Below are 17,270 nucleotides of genomic sequence, written 5' to 3' on the forward strand. Positions count from 1 at the left end.
TTGAAAGTTTTTGCCAATTGTAGAAATGTTTGTAAACATTTTAGTTTTAATAAGCCCATTCTTGTAAAAACCATTGTCCAGTTGATGGCAACTCTCTAAAAAATACTTGTTTGCTTGTTGCTATTCTTTGGATCTGGAATGTCCCCTAAAGACCTGTTTTCAAGGCTTGTCCCCAGCTTGGTACTATTGGCAGTGATGGAAACTTCAAGAGGTGGAGCCAGGTGGAAGGGCTTCAGGTCATTAGGGGCATGACCTTAACGGTGGCAGTGGTATCCCAGCCTCTTCCTCCCTTTCTTTCAAGGACATGGAGTGGCTTTGTTCTACCACATGCTTCCTGTCATGTGCTGCCTCACTGACAGGACCAGAAACAATGGGACCAACAGATCACAGACAGAAACCTCTAAAATACTGAGCCAAGATAAATCTTTTCAATTTAGAAGTTATCTCAGGCATTTGTTGTAATGATGGATAGAAAATACACTTGTAGTGATTACGAATTTCTAATTATTGAGTGTAACGAAAGCATTCACTTGTAGGTTCAAGGGAGGAAGAAAACAACGTAGTTACGCCACTTCATGGGACTGTAATAAAATACTGTCAAACTTAAAAAGTATTTTCAAATTTACTTTTTGCATTTAAAGATGTTATTACTATTGCAACTTGAGTATCTACTTCAACTGTTTAATTTCCTTTAATTTGTGGCAGCTATCTTGATAACATAAATCATTATAAAGAATCCACAAGTTGGGACATATGCTGTACAGAAGTCTATTACACTTTTCAAACTAAGTGTTCAATGGGGTTTAGCGATTTCTAAAAAAAAAGATAAAAGCATTATCTCTCCAAGTATCCCCTCTTTATAAAAATAAAAATAAACCCAGAATTGCCCAGATTTATTTATGTATCCTCACTCATATTCTTATAAAATAAAACCCAATATACTTGACTGCTGCTAAGAAAGACTTAAGAAAGCTACAAACTATTTCAAGGATTTTTTAAAAATATTCATGTTGGCAGACTATTATGTAATTATGTGTTCATAGTTTAATTTAGAAGTAAAGAGATGAAGCAGATGCAGCAGCACTGGAGAGTTTATTTTTCATGAAGATACCAGCAGATGTCAGCAAAAACTAAAGTGTCACATGAGTTTTACACAAGAATGTTAAGCTATTTGTAGTAGGGTAACTATAATGCAAGTGAAAAATCTCTAATAACCAAGGTTCAGTCCAGATAAGACACTTTGATCTTCTACATTGTGACTCAACTTGTAATTACTTTTCTGGAGGTGGTGTGAGAGGCCATAGTGGGATCTAATTTTTCAGGACAGTAATAGCTTTTGCAAGGACCAAACTATGTTTAAAACACCACCACCACATAATAAAACAAACCACACTTTAGACAGGCATCTTCATTTTAAAATAATTGGTTTGCAGATTTTCTACTACCCAGGCATTCCATGATCAGGTATCTGAAAACAGTATTTGTGAGTACATGAATATTTTTTACCTGGGAACATAGTCCATAAATTTCATCAGCTTACCACAGGGGTCTTTGATTTCTATAAAGAACGATGCTAAAGCTTACTAAATTTATAGATGTTTATTAACAAATCACTATATATGTATGTATATATGTATGCATGTTGCAAAATTCACTTGTTCAAAATTACTTGTTGGACTCTAGGCTAGCAGTTTTAGAAGAGTCTCAGGTTGTAGAACAGTTTGTTATGTAGAATTAAGACATATTTAAAAAATAGGAGAATCCTATGTATTATATTCCAAAGGTAAATAGCTATTTTCTTACATGCAATTGTAAAAAACTGGAATAAGTTCACATGGGATGACATTTATCTTGTTCAAATATATACATGCATTTTTACTTTAACATTTGTGGCCAATATTTTATAAGACCAATGTTAGTGGCTTTACATTAAATGCTCTATAGAACCTTTATAAAGCTTAAGTATTTATATAACTTTTATTTGCATTTTAGATGAATAGAATATATAATAGTTTAACGACTTCAGGAACATTTTGCAATATAAAAGTGAACTACATGATTTCGTTTTATTCTATATTTATAATTTTAGATTAACAATAGTAAGCAAACCTGTGACTTTTTTTTAAAATAATACAGCTCCTATTAGAGTCTATGCTAAATAAAACATACTTTTGTCTCCAAGCATTTTGTGTTCTTAGTAAGTTTAGGCCCCCAAGTAGGCATGAAGAATAAATATTAGCAAAATTGTTTCAAGAAACTTGCCTTTGAAAAATTTAATCATTACTGTCTTTGAAAAGTAACAGATTTATTTGAATGAATGCTTCAATATAGCCGTTTAAAACTTAGTCATTTATTCCATCAGATGTGTTCCTGTTTTAAGCAAAGAGTATGACTATCTCTCTCTGAAGAGCCTAAGCAATGTACAATACTAACTCATACTTAGAAATCCCTCCAAAAAACCCTAAGATCTAATGATCCTAGTTCAGATAAAACTGCAGTCTGTAACCTCTGTAACAAATTATTTCCTTAATTCAGAAAGAGTAAACGATGTAACACCTGATTTAAACATATAGTTAAAATATTCTTTTTGCCAGTGCTCAGTTCAAACATAGATCAAGGAATTGACAAGTCAATTGAGCTAATAATTAGGTCAAAGAAAAATTATTACTTCAAAATGACATTTAATTCCAAAGTGGAAAATGACATCCCATCAAAGTCAAACCAGTGATTTAAGAGGGCATAATAAAAATAAAGATAAAAAATCTCCAATGGACAATTTAAACTGGCCGTAGAAATTTAGTGTCAAAAGCTACAAAACATTTTAAATTGCTCAAAGTTCATTTGATTAACAGAGGTACTGTATTTGGAGAAAACAAAAACTCAGCTTAACAATATTCTAGGTGGCAGGAGCCTTTAGACAAAATGGTGGGTAGATACCTTAAAAAAATAAAGTGCAGAAGTAACATTATCCCATCCTCCAAATTCTCACACCACAGTTCAATCGATTTCCAAAAACTTTATTTATAGTCTATGTTTTAATAACTGTTTCTCTTTTTTTCGTTATCATTCCCTTAAGGAATATTTTTAGATTTCTTAATCCTAATCAATTACCTCATACAATTTCAAGAATAGATAGAATCTATGTTTATGTATTATATGTATTTTTATGCTTTATACATAAAAAGAATATTTTTATCCCACAAAGAATGCACAGTATAAACAATGAAAGGCTTATAGTACTAAGACATTTACTTTATTTTTATTTGAAATTGGAAGAAAAGAAATATATTTTAATACTTAGATATATAGATTATTTCCAAAATAGCTTAATAATGTCAGTAGTATCAAAATCAGTTTTCCCTGAAGGAGGCATTGTTCCCAGCTACAGGTGGTCCTCGTTTACATGGTAGTATAGGACTTATAAAGATGTCCAAGCAAAGCAATTGCAATGATCAATAAAGAAAATTATGAATATTCTATGACCTTTAAAAACTTGTAGGAGCATTAAACACTCTTAACTGCCAATTATAAATGTAGATGAAAATGAAAGAAAGTTTAAACATCAAGAATCAAAGTTTTATTTTATTGTAAAAAACTAATCAGTAGTTTGAACACAGCTTGCCCTCATTAAATAACTTCTGATGCTGAGTCAGCATCTCCTATACTAAAGGAACTTGTCATAGTCCTTTTCAGTTGGGATCAGCTTCCACCATTTGTTTGTGATTTTGATGTTGTGACCTACTTCTGTGTTCACAATAAATATCCTCTAATGTGAAAGTATTGCCATTACTTCTGGGACACAGTCATCTCCCTCACAACTGCTTTTCTCACTTATATAGGTAAGTTTGCCTTTGGCAAGTTCCTCTGGATACTCATCTAGTCACTGCAACAGCAGCAGCATCCACACTCCCAGGATCAGTGATATTTTTCTAAAACTCCATTCATTTGTTAGCATTATCATTGTTCACTTCTTTACTTAACTTTCAATCTTAGATGGTCAATTCTATTATCCACTTTTGTAAAATGTCACACAGGTGATGACAATGTAACTAAATGCTTTGCTGTAGGTGACTAAAAACACACATGTTCAAGGACCAATCACAGGCAGAATTTGAAAGACGTTACACAGTTGGTCACTGACTATGAAGCACATCTGTTACTTAGTGATTTGTGGACACAGGTGCTAATACTTCAGTAATTAACAGCTGATCTGATACCCTAACTGAATCTGAACCATGCTGTTAGGAAGCTGGTGTTATTTAACTAAATCATGGTCACGAAATTTGTGCCTCTGGGAGCCATGCAAATTGAGGACTGCCCATACCCTTCTTACTTCCACCGCCCAGGCAGACTTAAAACTGACTGCTGAGAAACAACCCATATAAACTTACATCAAATAATGAACCATGAAGAACCCCAAACAAAACATTAGCATACACTTTTGGTAGGTTTTAAATTTTTGTTATTTGACCACCAAGCCTAAAATGTATCTTAGAGTGACTGAATTTCAGAAATAGAGGACCTTTAGACTCCAGTGGTTTGACATCACAAATTACCCTGCATGTTTATTATGAATTATTTCTCCTCCTTCAATTTCTATTTGCTCATATAGCCATTTGCGATCACAACGACATTCAGCTCCACACTTGGTAGACCCACAGGCAGGGCAAGCATAGAAACATCCTAAGCAATCTTCATCCAGGCAGTCACAGAGGTCCATCCCACTGAAAATCAGGAGACCTTGGCTATCATAGACCTTACTCTTCGCTGGTATCACTTGTCTGTAAAATAAAATGCAATGACTTATACCTCATGAATATATTATTTTTGAATATTTAACTGAAAATAAGATCATGAAAAAAATTTAAGGAGATTAAATATTTTGAATTAGGGGATAAGGACCTGCTAAAGTGGTATGTGATTCACCAGGCTTACAGCCAATTCTACAAACAGTAAATGAGAGGAGGTGATCTAATTCTAAGTGCTGAGAGAAATCCAAAATGTTTGACTATGCCCTTTGAAGTAAACTCATTCATTTTTGTGGTGCTGGGGATTGAACTCAGAACCTTATACATGCTAGGCAAGCACTCTTCCACTGAGCTATATCTCTAGTCCCCTTAAGTCCATTTAAAGGTCAACTCAACAAAGGAATAGACAAGACCTTTGTCCAGAACATACATAAATTTCTGCTAAAATAATTTTCCTTTAAAGAAAAAATAATGGCTAGTTGGTATTGATTCATTTTATTGGCTATCAAACTCTTCACTACTTTGTGAACATAGCTTTATTTTTATTATAGTATACCACCCTGTTTATAGTATAATTAGTCTGTTTCTTATTCTTTAATTGTCCTGAAAATATTTAAACTACTCAATGGAAAACTTTAATAGATGGAATAAATGAAATACACAAAAATGTTGATTGCACTTAATTCTGAATGATTGCACTTTATATTTTAGAAATAGTGAAATTTCTGAATGATTATATTTTAGAAATAGTGAAATATTTTAAATAATTTATTCTCCCATTCTTTCTGTTCACTGTACCAGAACCGTTTCTATTTCAGCTCTATGAAAAAAGGTAAAAAATAAAAAGCAATCTTGCATTCTCATAAAATTTAATTACCTTTTAGCTGTCACTCATAGAGAGACATACCAATAATATCATTAGTGCTTTTCAAAAGGTGAATTACTTTAATTCTAAGGTGTACAATGCTTTAATAACCCTCATGCCAAAATATTACCTTTTCACTTCATTGCTACCTTCAACTTTTAGAGCTGAAAGGGATGTCTTAATTTTATATGAATAAAACCCAAGGTCCTTGGAGGTTTTTACTAATTCCACATTATCCAATTTAAAATGTCTCTTCAGAAAATTCAAAATTTAATGGAAAACTAAAGGAACAATGTAGATGTGAAGTAGCAAATTAGAATATGAGAAATGCATAGACTACCTGTCTGAACCAGCAGACGCATTTTTTGTAAGCCTTCTTTTTTCTCTTTTACCAGTTTCTGGAGCAAATTCAGTTTGTTTTCCTGGGTTTGCAAACTGTAGTGACCTCAAAGCTTTTGCAGTTCTTCCCTGAATAAAGACAAGCAAATTATCCATTAAAATACTGTCATCAGAAAATAAATAAATACTTCACTTTGTGTTGACCCAGATTATTTCTTAACCCGGAACACAGAAAAAAGGTTTTAGAACCCAAGTGCAAGAAAAATTACTTAGCCCTTGACCATATAAAACTTTAAATAGTTTTTATTAATTGATAACATTTCCATTATTTGATTTTAGTCTCTACCTATTAGATGTAGAGGAGGGCTGGCATGGTTACAACTGCAATGGCTGCTAGTTCATGGGAGGAAAGGCAGAAAAACTGCTATACAACCCAATGGCACAAAACTGAGTTTCCTGATAACAATTCTTGGTCCTTAGGAAAAGTTTCTATTACGAAGAAGAGAGAAGCAAGAAGGTTTCAAGTTCTGAAATAGTATGATGTTTTTAAATAGCTTTGATAAAACACAATTTTGGTGCTCAAGGGTTTAAGTTTGTTATTCAGGGAGATGAAAGTAAATGGTGTTTCAAAATGTTTGCATATACCCAGTGTCAAGTTTGGGTGATAAGAGTGGATTTAAGAAAGGAATAACACAATAACACAAGAGCAATGTACACATAAGATGAAGACATCTAAAGTTACAGTATCAACAAGTATCTCTAATGAACTGAAGGTAACAATGGGTTGTAGAGATGCCTCTGAGAAAACAAAAGGAAAATAGTACATATAACTTATATAACTTAAAATTTTAGTTATCTTTTATCTTATTAATATAATGAAAAAGGAGAAATTCAGAAAAATATTCCAGCAGCAAGAATTATAAAATGATTGTAAATAAAATTTTTGAGACAAACTTCTCCTTATCTATACCCAAAACAGACAGCTTCATGAAATTTTGAAGGTTTTTTTCTTTCAGTTGTTGATTTTTGCTTTAATTATTTTTATGTGGTGCTGAGAATCAAACCCAGTGCCTCACACATAACAAACAAGTGCTCTCCCACTGAACCACAAACCCAACCTGCTTGAAGGGGTTTTGATATGGTTAAATGATCTGCTGCATGTAGACATGTGATCAGGGAAGACAGGCATAAAATATTTAATACTTTACAATGTAAAAACGTATGCTCTTTGACCACAGGGAGTCTTATTAAAATTAGCCTTGGGTTGAGGATATAGCTCAGCCGGTAGAGTGCTTGCCTTGCAAGTACAAGGCCCTGGGTTCAATCCCCAGCACCGTTTAAAAAAAAAAAAAAAAAAAAAAATTAGCCTTGACCATATTAAGAATTCAGAGTTAGCCAGGTGTGGTGACACATGCCTATAATCCCAGCATTTGGGAGGCTGAGGCAGGAGAATTGCAAGTTCAAGGTCAGCCTCAGCAATTTAGCACAGCCTAAAGCAACTTAGTGACACTGTCAAAATGGCGAGGGTTGGGAATGTGGCTCAGTGGTAAAGTGCCTCTTGGTTCAATCCTCAATACCAAAAAAAGGAAAAAGAAAAGAATTCAGAGCTATGAAATTCAGAGGCCTTTAAAAAACTCTAAAATGGGATAGTGCCAAAGGAGAAAGACTGAAATAAAAATTCACTATTGCATGCCACTTCTCTGATATGCCTTTGGAAGCAATGATCTTTAAGTTCTTCATAAAGAGGATTCTTCCTGGCTTACAGTCCTTTGCTGGCTGGCATATTCTATTTGGTTACTTTGGTATCTGAAAAGTTAGCTAAGTCCTGGTTTGCCAGAATATTCTAAATTAACTCCTAATGTTTAAGCATTAGAAGTTGTAGCTTGGAGTCTTGGACATAATGTTTTCTTTGTTTCCCAAACCTACTTTATCACCCAAACTTGACCTTGAGTATGTGGAAACATTGTGAAACACCATTTACTTTCACCTCTCCAATTTTAAATTTATCACATACTAATGAATATATTAATGAAAATATTATTTCCTTATAATTAAGCAAAATTCCATGTTACAGAAGTCACATGCTATGGTTTGGATATAAGTTGAACCCTCTAAAGTGCCTGTGTTAATGCAGGGATGCCTGGAAGTGAAATGATTAGATTATGAGAGCTGTAACATAATCGGTTCATTCTAGTGGTGACTATAGATCTAGCTGGAGAAGTCAGGGTCAGTGGGGGCTTGCCTGCGGCCCCTCCCTATTCTTTGCTTCCTAGATGCCATAAGCGGGGCAGCTTTCTTATGCCATTCCCTTCACCATGATATTCATCTTGGGTCCAGAGAAATGGACTTAGCTTACTATGGATTAAACCTCTGAAACCGTGAATCCAAAATAAACTTTTCCCATTCTACGTCGCCCATGTCAGATATTTTGGTCACAGTGACAAAAAGCTGACTAACACATCAAATAATAGAAAATATATTACTATACGTACATCCGATTCAGGCTTTCTTCTCTGGCGGTCTTCAGAATCAACATCCACACTTCCATTGATTATCTGTGTACATTTTGGACAAAGTTTCCAACCAGGTACAAGCTGTCTCCCAAATTTTGCACTCAGAAAAGTGGCATCATCTAAGTCAATTACATGCAAATTTTTTTTGGCTAGCTTTTTGTGTATGTTAAATGGGTCACAACATGACTTCTGCAAATCTTCAAATCTGTCAATGTAAATTTTTACATGATGGAAGCAAATCGTATTGTTCCCAGAAAGTGTCATTCCAGTTCTAAGTTGAAGTAAAAGCATATCATTCGATGATAATTCTTGTAAAGTCTTGAAACCTGTGTGACGAGTATAGTATGTTTTATGGCACTCATTTGTGGTGCGAAGCTGTACTCCAACTGAACAGGGATCCATCATTCTTGACTCTTGCAATCTTTCCCTGTTTTGTCTAGAGATTTTTCTTTAGTAGGTCATGTGCTGAATACCCTAGAGAAAACATTAAAGATAGATTTGTGTTATCAACTGTTTTATCTGGAAAACCGAAAAAAGCATTTGATAAAATTCAATACTTGTTTAAAAGAAAGAAATCTCTCAGTAAACGAAGCATAGGGAGGTGTTCTACTAGAATTCTAAAATAAACTATTATCTCTAATCATCAGATGTCAGAAGCATTCCTTGTAAAATCAAAACCATACAAGAGTACCTGCTATCATACCTTCTATGTAAGACCATATTAAAAGGTATAAGGATTAAAATGGAAGATCCAAGAAATATTATTTGAAGATGACACAAATATCTACATGGAAAATACAAGAGGTTTAACTAGTAAGAGAATTTAGTAGGGATGATGGAAACCAAAACCATTTACAAAATACCTTCCAACTAGATATAAATCTTATAAAGGATATGCAAGACATTTATGGAGAAAATTATCCAAACTGAAGACAAAAAAAGACACTGTAACTAAATAAAGCTATGTATCACGGAAAGCTTGACTACAGTAAAATATGTCAATTCTCCCAGAATCCATCTAGAAATTCAATGCCATTCCAGTAAAATCTATTAGGTATTTTACTCCTAACCTGATGGAAGTTAGCAAGCTGACCTAAATGAAAGGTCAAAGGTCAAAAAACAAATAAAAAAACAGACAAAAAAACAAACAAAAAAAAACAACAACAAAACAAACTCCAGAAGAACAAAGGTCTAAGAAGGGAAATAGTTTTACTATAAAACTATTATAATTAAAACTGTGTGGTACTGCTATAGTATAGACAAACAGATCCATGAATAGATGAGGGCTTGGTATATGACATGTGGTATTATAAATCAATGGGCCTTACACATTAATGTGGAAAGAATTTTAACTGGTTAACCATATGGAAAAGGACAGAATTATATCTCTTCTGCAAACAAAAATCAATTACAGATGGATTAAATAATTACACATGAAAAATTACAAAATGTTTGTAAGAAAACAAAGATGATTATGTGTTATAGGGTAAGGAAAAATTTTTCAAATAAAGCACATATTAAATCATAAAACTGACACACCTGATGATATAAACATTATACATTTTTGTATAACTAAAAGAGGAAAAATTTGAAAGGTATTGTTAGGATTTTTATCCCAAATATGTGAATAAATCCTGACTTTTAAAAATTGATTAAAAAGGACAGAGATTCCATTAGAAAACTAAATAATTATATACAGGAAATTCAAAGAAAAGAGAACAAAATCCACAAAAGCATAAAAAGCATTCACCTCATAACTCTCAGGAAAATGAAAATTAAATACCATTTGTTGAATATTTGCTTGAAAAAAATTAAAACATCTGATATCTAGCTAAGATACAGCAAACTCTTACATGTTCTTTATATATTGGAAGAAATATACATTGCTAAAACTGCTTTAGAATATTTTTGGCAATTTCCAACAAAATTGAAAAAGCATAAACCTTGAGCTTTACACTTCCAATGCTGGATACCTCTACTGGAAGAAAATATCTCTGATATGAGAACAAGTGATATACAAGTACTAAGCATTCAAATTGTTTTTGCTAGTGAAAAGTAAGAAATAATCTAACTTTAGGATGAGAAACTGGGTAACTAATACAGGTGACTTCTATATAACTATTAAAATGAATAAATTACATGAATTAACATAGATAAATTTCAAAATCAATCTTAAATGAAAAAGTTGCCAAAGGATGTACGGGATATATTTAATGTAAAATTTTAAACACATAAAATAGTATATAAGATTTAAGGATGGAAACATGAATACATATAAAATATATATGACAGTAAGTCACCAAATTTATGAATATGTCTGAGGAGGAAAGAACTTTCCCTACCCGCACAAGGAGATTTATATAAAATAAGGTTTGGTGACATGTATAAATGTCTCACTACTTTCTATACTTCCTGTTTGAAATTTCTCATAGCAAATTGAAAAAAAAAAAAAAAAACTAAGTTGAATTTTAAGAGAAGATGCAACAAATTCAAGTTATGAGAAAAAAAAATGCTGTTGAACAAAGACGTAAAACACTGAAATCTGGATGGTGGTAGGGAACTGTGATATCTAGGATTCTGCAATTTTTCAAGTGTTTGTAAGCTCTGCTCCACATTAAAAGCAAACAAAGAGAGAAACAAAACTGGTTAGAAATCTTTGATACTATCTGATGTGGTTTCTGTAGAGAAAAACTATAAAAGCACAAAGATAAGACCCTGGGTCTTATATAACAAAAAATGGTGAATAAATGTACAGCTTTGTTTTAAGTCAGCATATTGAATTTAGAAGATTAAAAAATAGAAGCTTAAAGTGTTAAAATGTCATCGAACATTTTAGCTTAAAATTTTTTCAAATTAAAAAATTTAATTAATTTTATGATATAGTAAAAGATAAACTTAACATATTGACTAAAACTCAAGTGACATATCAATATCATTGACCTATGTAAACTACCAAAGTAAAAGTGTACATGTCTGAGTTAAAAGAGTTTATGTTTAAAGCTCCTGATGTATGATTAGGCAGTCTGTTCATTTACTGACAAAGAGTCAGGCTAGCTCAAGCACAAAATTTCAGGCATTGATCTTAAGTGGTCACTGTCTGCTGTCTAAACATTATACACTCTGATTGTGCCTCTGTTATATTCTTCAATGTCCTCATTTCCAGCTCTTTCTGTCCTCCTTTAAAGTTCTGCTGGACAACTCTTGGATCCGTTTCCTAGCAACTGTTTCTTTGCTCCTTTTGGTTTGTGTCCTGGCAGTGTGGTCTACAATTAATATTTATTTTCTTCAAGTGACAGTCGAACAGCTTCATGTTGTTCCTTTCACCTGTAGAGGTGTTCTCATTGATCAAAATGAAGATCAATCTAACCCCTTCCCTAATTAACATAGTCAAAATGCATTACTATTTACTGTTTATGAACCAGGACTGGCATCAACTGGGGACCTTAGTAGAAATGTAGAATTTCAGTACCAAAACCCAGACCCATTGAATTAGAAACTGCACAGATGCCAGATGATTCATAAATTTGAGATGCACTGCTACAAATAACTTAGTTAAAAAAATCTTATCAGGCATCTTGCATATTGTGTAGAGTATATAAAAAAAGTAAACAACAACAAAAAAATCCAAAACTAGATACACATGTACTTGCCTCTTAGGAAGCCTAACACAAGGGAAGATTATGGGATGAGGTGCATTTTGAATCTGATAAAATAGATACAGAGAAAAATTATCTGCTTCAATAGAAAAGTATATTGTTGAGGGCACAGTTTTTCAGGTTTTCACATTTTGATTATATGAAAGCTCTGTCTTCCACTAGCTTCGAGCTACTACTTTACAACTGACAATTGGAGATAACCAATAGCAATGTACAATAACTGTCAATATTCTTATAAATTTTGACTGGTGAAGGTTCAATGAACTTCCCTGCCTCTACTGTGGAAGAAGTCATTTTGCCCCCATTTGCTCATTTATTTCAATATTCCCTATCTATAAATGTGTCTGCTCTTTTCATTTTCACTTAAATGTACTTTACCATCTTACCAGTTACCTGGTAGATAAGTTAAATAAAAATCTTCAACATGTGTTCATTTTATATGTGTGACAGTCATGATTTAATCCTCTTCCCTTTTGTGTAAATGTATCTTTCAACAGAGGAATATATCAATTTGTTCCAGCCAATCATTTTGATTAGCGTAATATCTAAAATTCTTAATAGAAGAAAAAATATCCCATTTCTTATCAGATAACAAGCAAACCAATAACATGCAAAAACCCTAAATGTGTTCATTTAGAGTTCATTAATTTGGAAGCCCATGCCCCCACCTGCTTAGGAAGATTTCACCAAGGTACAGATGAAATATAGGGTTTCAAGTATTTGAATAACTACACCCAGTGATGTAAATTTACAAATATTAACTTACTTAGTTCCTGAATGGGTCAATGGGTTTTCTCAGGCCTTCCTGTATAGATATTTATGTACTTATTTTGAATTTCAAACAGCAGAAATACCTTTGACAAGCTGTATTTCACTTGAGCCCTGAACTCCTGGTTCCTTAACAGCCATAATTAAAGAAATCCTCTGGGATTTCATCCAAGAGGATGACCTCTTGTTTACCTATGACCAGGCCAAACAAAACCCCTTCAACTTCCAATTTTTTCTTCATTTATTAATTTATGAATGATTGCTGAACTGTTTCTCCATGATGATCAACTGGGACAAAATGCTTATTAAACAAACTTGAAGTTCTTTTCTTCTCCCAGGTTCCTGAACTTTGGTCAACTATCACAGCCAAAAAACTCCTCCTAAGAACTGATGTGCTTCAGGGTAAAATGTTCTCTAATCCACTATTAGATCAAAACACCTTAATATCCCACTTCCTAACAACAATTCTTTCTAGCATTCTTTACTTCTCCCCTGCAATGCCTGCAAATCTTTTGGTCACAGTTCTTCCCATTAAAACACTCTTTTCTCTTCTTGCAGTAAACTATTGGAATAAAATCTTTGCTTCTAACTCCAAACTTTTAAATTTACACTTTCTCTTAAATGAATCTGCAGTTTGGACTTTCTCCCGTTTTAGGATTGCTGTCACTATTTTAATAACTTAATTGGTAATATTATGTTTTGATTCTAAGATTAACATTTAATGTTTTCTTAGCATTACCAGAAGAATCAAGAGAGAAGGATATAATGTAGAGTAGATTTATTAGACCACTTCTACTACTTTAGGTAGTAAACAAAGCATTTGTTTCTCATGCAGTTTGAACACTGCCAAATCAGGGAATTAATTATTCAGCTTAACTTCATGTCTTTAGTTCAAATTGAACTTTTACGTGTTATCTCTTGCTATCTATTATCAAACTATAAGATAAATAGGTTAGGTGGATTGAGGAAGCTGAGCAAACACACATGGCCAGGGTGCACACAAGTCTTAAGGCTCTTACTGTGGGTGAAAGAACACTACTACCATCACTAACAAAAACTACAGCAAAATAGCCAATAACGACCCAATTAACAAAACAAATAAGATAGTCACTGATCTAATAATAGCAGAGGGAAGTGAGGATTAATCAGGGAACTTAATTTTTCTTCCCACATTTTGTAGGAACGCTGTGGATTTTGTAGGAAAGGTGTGGCAATGTATGTTCTAATATGTTGATTTCTCTTAATGCTGTGTTTCTGGTCTTCTAAGATGTTACCAAACAGTATTTATTAGCCCTAGGATGTTGAGTAAAGTGGGAAAATGAATTGTAATTGTACTGTTGAAAAACTTGCAACACTTCCTACAAAATAAAGTCTGGACTCTGGAATAACTTGTTCCAACTGCCACATATTCCAGGTTAAACTACACTACCTACGAAGTTTTTACACTTTATGCTTCTACAGTGCCCTCTCTGCTTAAAAAACCTTTGGCACTTTCTGTGCCATGCAATAATTATTTAACCTTCAAGATACCACCAGCCTCTTTATATCAGGCAGTCTTACAGAAATACTACTGTTAAAGGGCCTCTTCCTGTGTTTGCATACACTTTCAATGTATTGAGACTTTTTCTCTATTACCTCTCAGATGGCAGAAAACAGCATTATGATGTTATTTTCTCCACCAACCAATGTAAAAGAATAACTTTGGGAACTTCAATTTTCATAGTAATATCACTTTTTTTTTTGTTACTTGTTAGTCTTTTATATATTTAGCTCTGTGAGGGCAAGAAATCCCCTGGGTCCTGTTTACAGTTGTGGCTTCTTTAATTAGCACAACACTGGGACTTCACAGACACTTAACACCTTTTGAATGAATACATGTTCAGAAACTCCCAGAATCTCAAATCAGGAAGGCTGAATCTCCCTCAAATCAATGTGGCTAAGTCCCAGGATCTTTCGATTATTCTCACCCAAACCTGTAGTGGTCCCATACACAATGCCCCTGGTTCATAGTTACATCAAAATAACTGAAGTAAGCAGATACGTCCAATGAGCACCTACTAAGCTCATGGTACCAGAGAAAAAGAAAAAAATTATCACTTGGTTTCAGGCCTCAACCAAACTGTTCAGGGTGAGGGACTTTTGATTTAAAAAAAAAAAAAAAAAATTCAAAACAGGAAAGACAAACTGTTTACGGGGTTCGAGCCCACAATAATCCTAAGTAGTTCAAGCCTAAATTAGAGCTTAGAGGGCTCTGAGCCTCCCCAAGAGAGGCGACAGCCGCGGAGGTGACAGGAGTGTGCTGGGCCTTTACCCAATGGGGTCACAGATGAACCCGAGGAACAGCTGGGGGCCCCGCCGGTTGGGAGGCTGGAGCAGGCCCCAGCCCGCAGCTGGAAACCCCTCACCGCGCAGGCTCCCTCTACCAACTCCCTAGACACCTGGAGGCCCCCGGGCTCCCTCCCCACCCAGGGACCCGTCTCCACAATCGCGCACCTCCACAGAGCCGCCCCCAGTCCCCTTCTACCTTAGCGGGAGCTCTCCGCCGGGTCTCCGCAGCACCGCGTTCAGGAAGGCCTAACTCGCCTGCCCGCCTTCCGAGTCGTCCCCGCGCTACCACCGAGAGGACGGCGAGGGCCGGCTAGAGAGGCCCAGCGCCACCATCAAGAGAGGCCCGACAGCAGCCTAGAGCGGAACCCCGCCTGGCCACGTCCGTGGGGTGAAAAGGACTCGGTGGCAAGAATGAGCAAATGACTCAACGCGAGGCAATAGTTGCTTCAGACGCTGACTGGTATTTACCGTCCCCGCTCGGTTAGGGAATTGGGAGGTCTCTAGGGTTCATCTGTTAGGAGACGCAGGTTCTGCTAACTTGAATTGCCGTCGAATCTCTCCGCCTGTGCACGGTCCCAAACTTTTGCTCCCAGATACCCCTAACCCCTGAAGGGGAGTGGACGCGTCAAAAGCACCTCAAGAACGAGCGTTTGATTTTAAGGTCACAGGTTTTATCTTGCTTCTTTCGTTCAAACGAAATATATTCTAAAAAATTTACCCCCCCCTTTTAAATAATGAACCATGAAATAGATATTATTTTGAGTAAACTGTAGCCTCCAGGGATTTTCAGAGGGAAGAAATGGCCTCCTTGTGTCCCTATTGTCTGCCACAAGTAGGCGCTCATTAATTTTTAAATTGGACTTTATTCACCTACGCTCATCTAGAGCTCATGTCCATCCTTCTCCCTCTCGCCCACCCTCTTTCTTTTGCAAAGGCATAGATGGAGGTTTATTTAGGAAAGTACCTACATATTCAAGGGAAAATGGGGGCAATCTCAAGAGAGATGGCTTTGGGGTAAAACAGGGAATATACATTCAAGAGAGCATGCTGGCTATCTCTAGAGGGACAGACAGCAACTCAGTGGTGGGTGTATGAACATCTATAGAGGACTGGTTGCTAGGGACTGGACTAGAGGTAGAAGCAGGGTAAAGCTGCATGATTTCCCGCCAGTTTTCTCTGCACTTGAACATTGCCCTCACGTTACAAGGGCATGGGCCAACGTCATGTTGCTTAGGAGTTGCAGTTGTTCCTGAGCGCTTTTTGCACCTCAAAGGCTCATGGGTGCTTATAGACTCAGTATATCTCTCTATCCCAAATTCCTAATTAACAGCTGCCCCAGATACTGATCCCTTAATCCAAAGAGTTGGTGAGTGGGAAAGATCCATTTTCTATGACTATTTTAGGCTGGCTTGGGGTGATAACCCTGCCTCCTTAGAGATCAAAGGTCTCATCCTGACTGACCTAAAGGAGATAGACACTGCTCTCAGCTGTGGGATGAGTTGGAATTCTTTTGTTGCCACCCTCTTAACATGTAATTCTTCTAATTTTGGAAGATACAAACTTTATTAGGAGATTAAAAAGACAAGGACTGAGCAATAGGAGCCAAAGTGTAGTTACCAGAGGTCCTAGTAGTAATTACAGTCAGGTGAGGCTATCTATGCAGGTAAGCTTTAATAGTTTTTATTTGTCCATATATATCTTAGGATATGAATTTCTTTTTTCTTTTTCAAAAGCATGTCTGTCAAATCAGACATATTAACTCAGGGCAAACAATTTTAGCAGAGTCTTTTCTGATAGTTCTTATCAGACACTCATACATAAGGCTTAATGTCTTTTTCACTGAAGGTTCATGATTTTTTAACCATATCAATGTGGGTATAAGAGGACAACAAAACCCAAAAACTATTCCTGTTTTAACCTGCAAATGAACAACATAGGACAGGGAGTTCATGCTTATTGGCAATTTCATATATCTACTGGAAACTGTTTTCTGAAGTGAGCCTATGGTCCGTTCCAACATTTTGATCTTTCATACTGCTGCTCAGGTAGGCAG

At 35.2% G+C, this 17,270-nt stretch overlaps 1 protein-coding gene across 1 annotated transcript; it reads right to left on the reverse strand.

Annotated features, from left to right (window-relative positions):
* Positions 1 to 3,237: 3,237 nt before the first annotated feature.
* On the reverse strand, positions 3,238 to 15,539 carry Arl14ep (ADP ribosylation factor like GTPase 14 effector protein). The gene is made up of 4 exons (XM_047519350.1): positions 15,414 to 15,539; positions 8,445 to 8,939; positions 5,954 to 6,081; positions 3,238 to 4,781 (listed from the first exon to the last, which is right to left on the reverse strand). Exons 2-4 carry the CDS (start codon positions 8,868 to 8,870, stop codon positions 4,553 to 4,555), a joined length of 783 nt encoding a protein of 260 aa, XP_047375306.1. The 5' UTR covers positions 8,871 to 8,939; positions 15,414 to 15,539; the 3' UTR covers positions 3,238 to 4,552.
* Between the last annotated feature and the right edge of the window lie 1,731 nt (positions 15,540 to 17,270).

This window comes from Sciurus carolinensis, chromosome 11 (genome assembly GCF_902686445.1).
Source record: "Sciurus carolinensis chromosome 11, mSciCar1.2, whole genome shotgun sequence".
Lineage (NCBI taxonomy): Eukaryota > Metazoa > Chordata > Mammalia > Rodentia > Sciuridae > Sciurus > Sciurus carolinensis.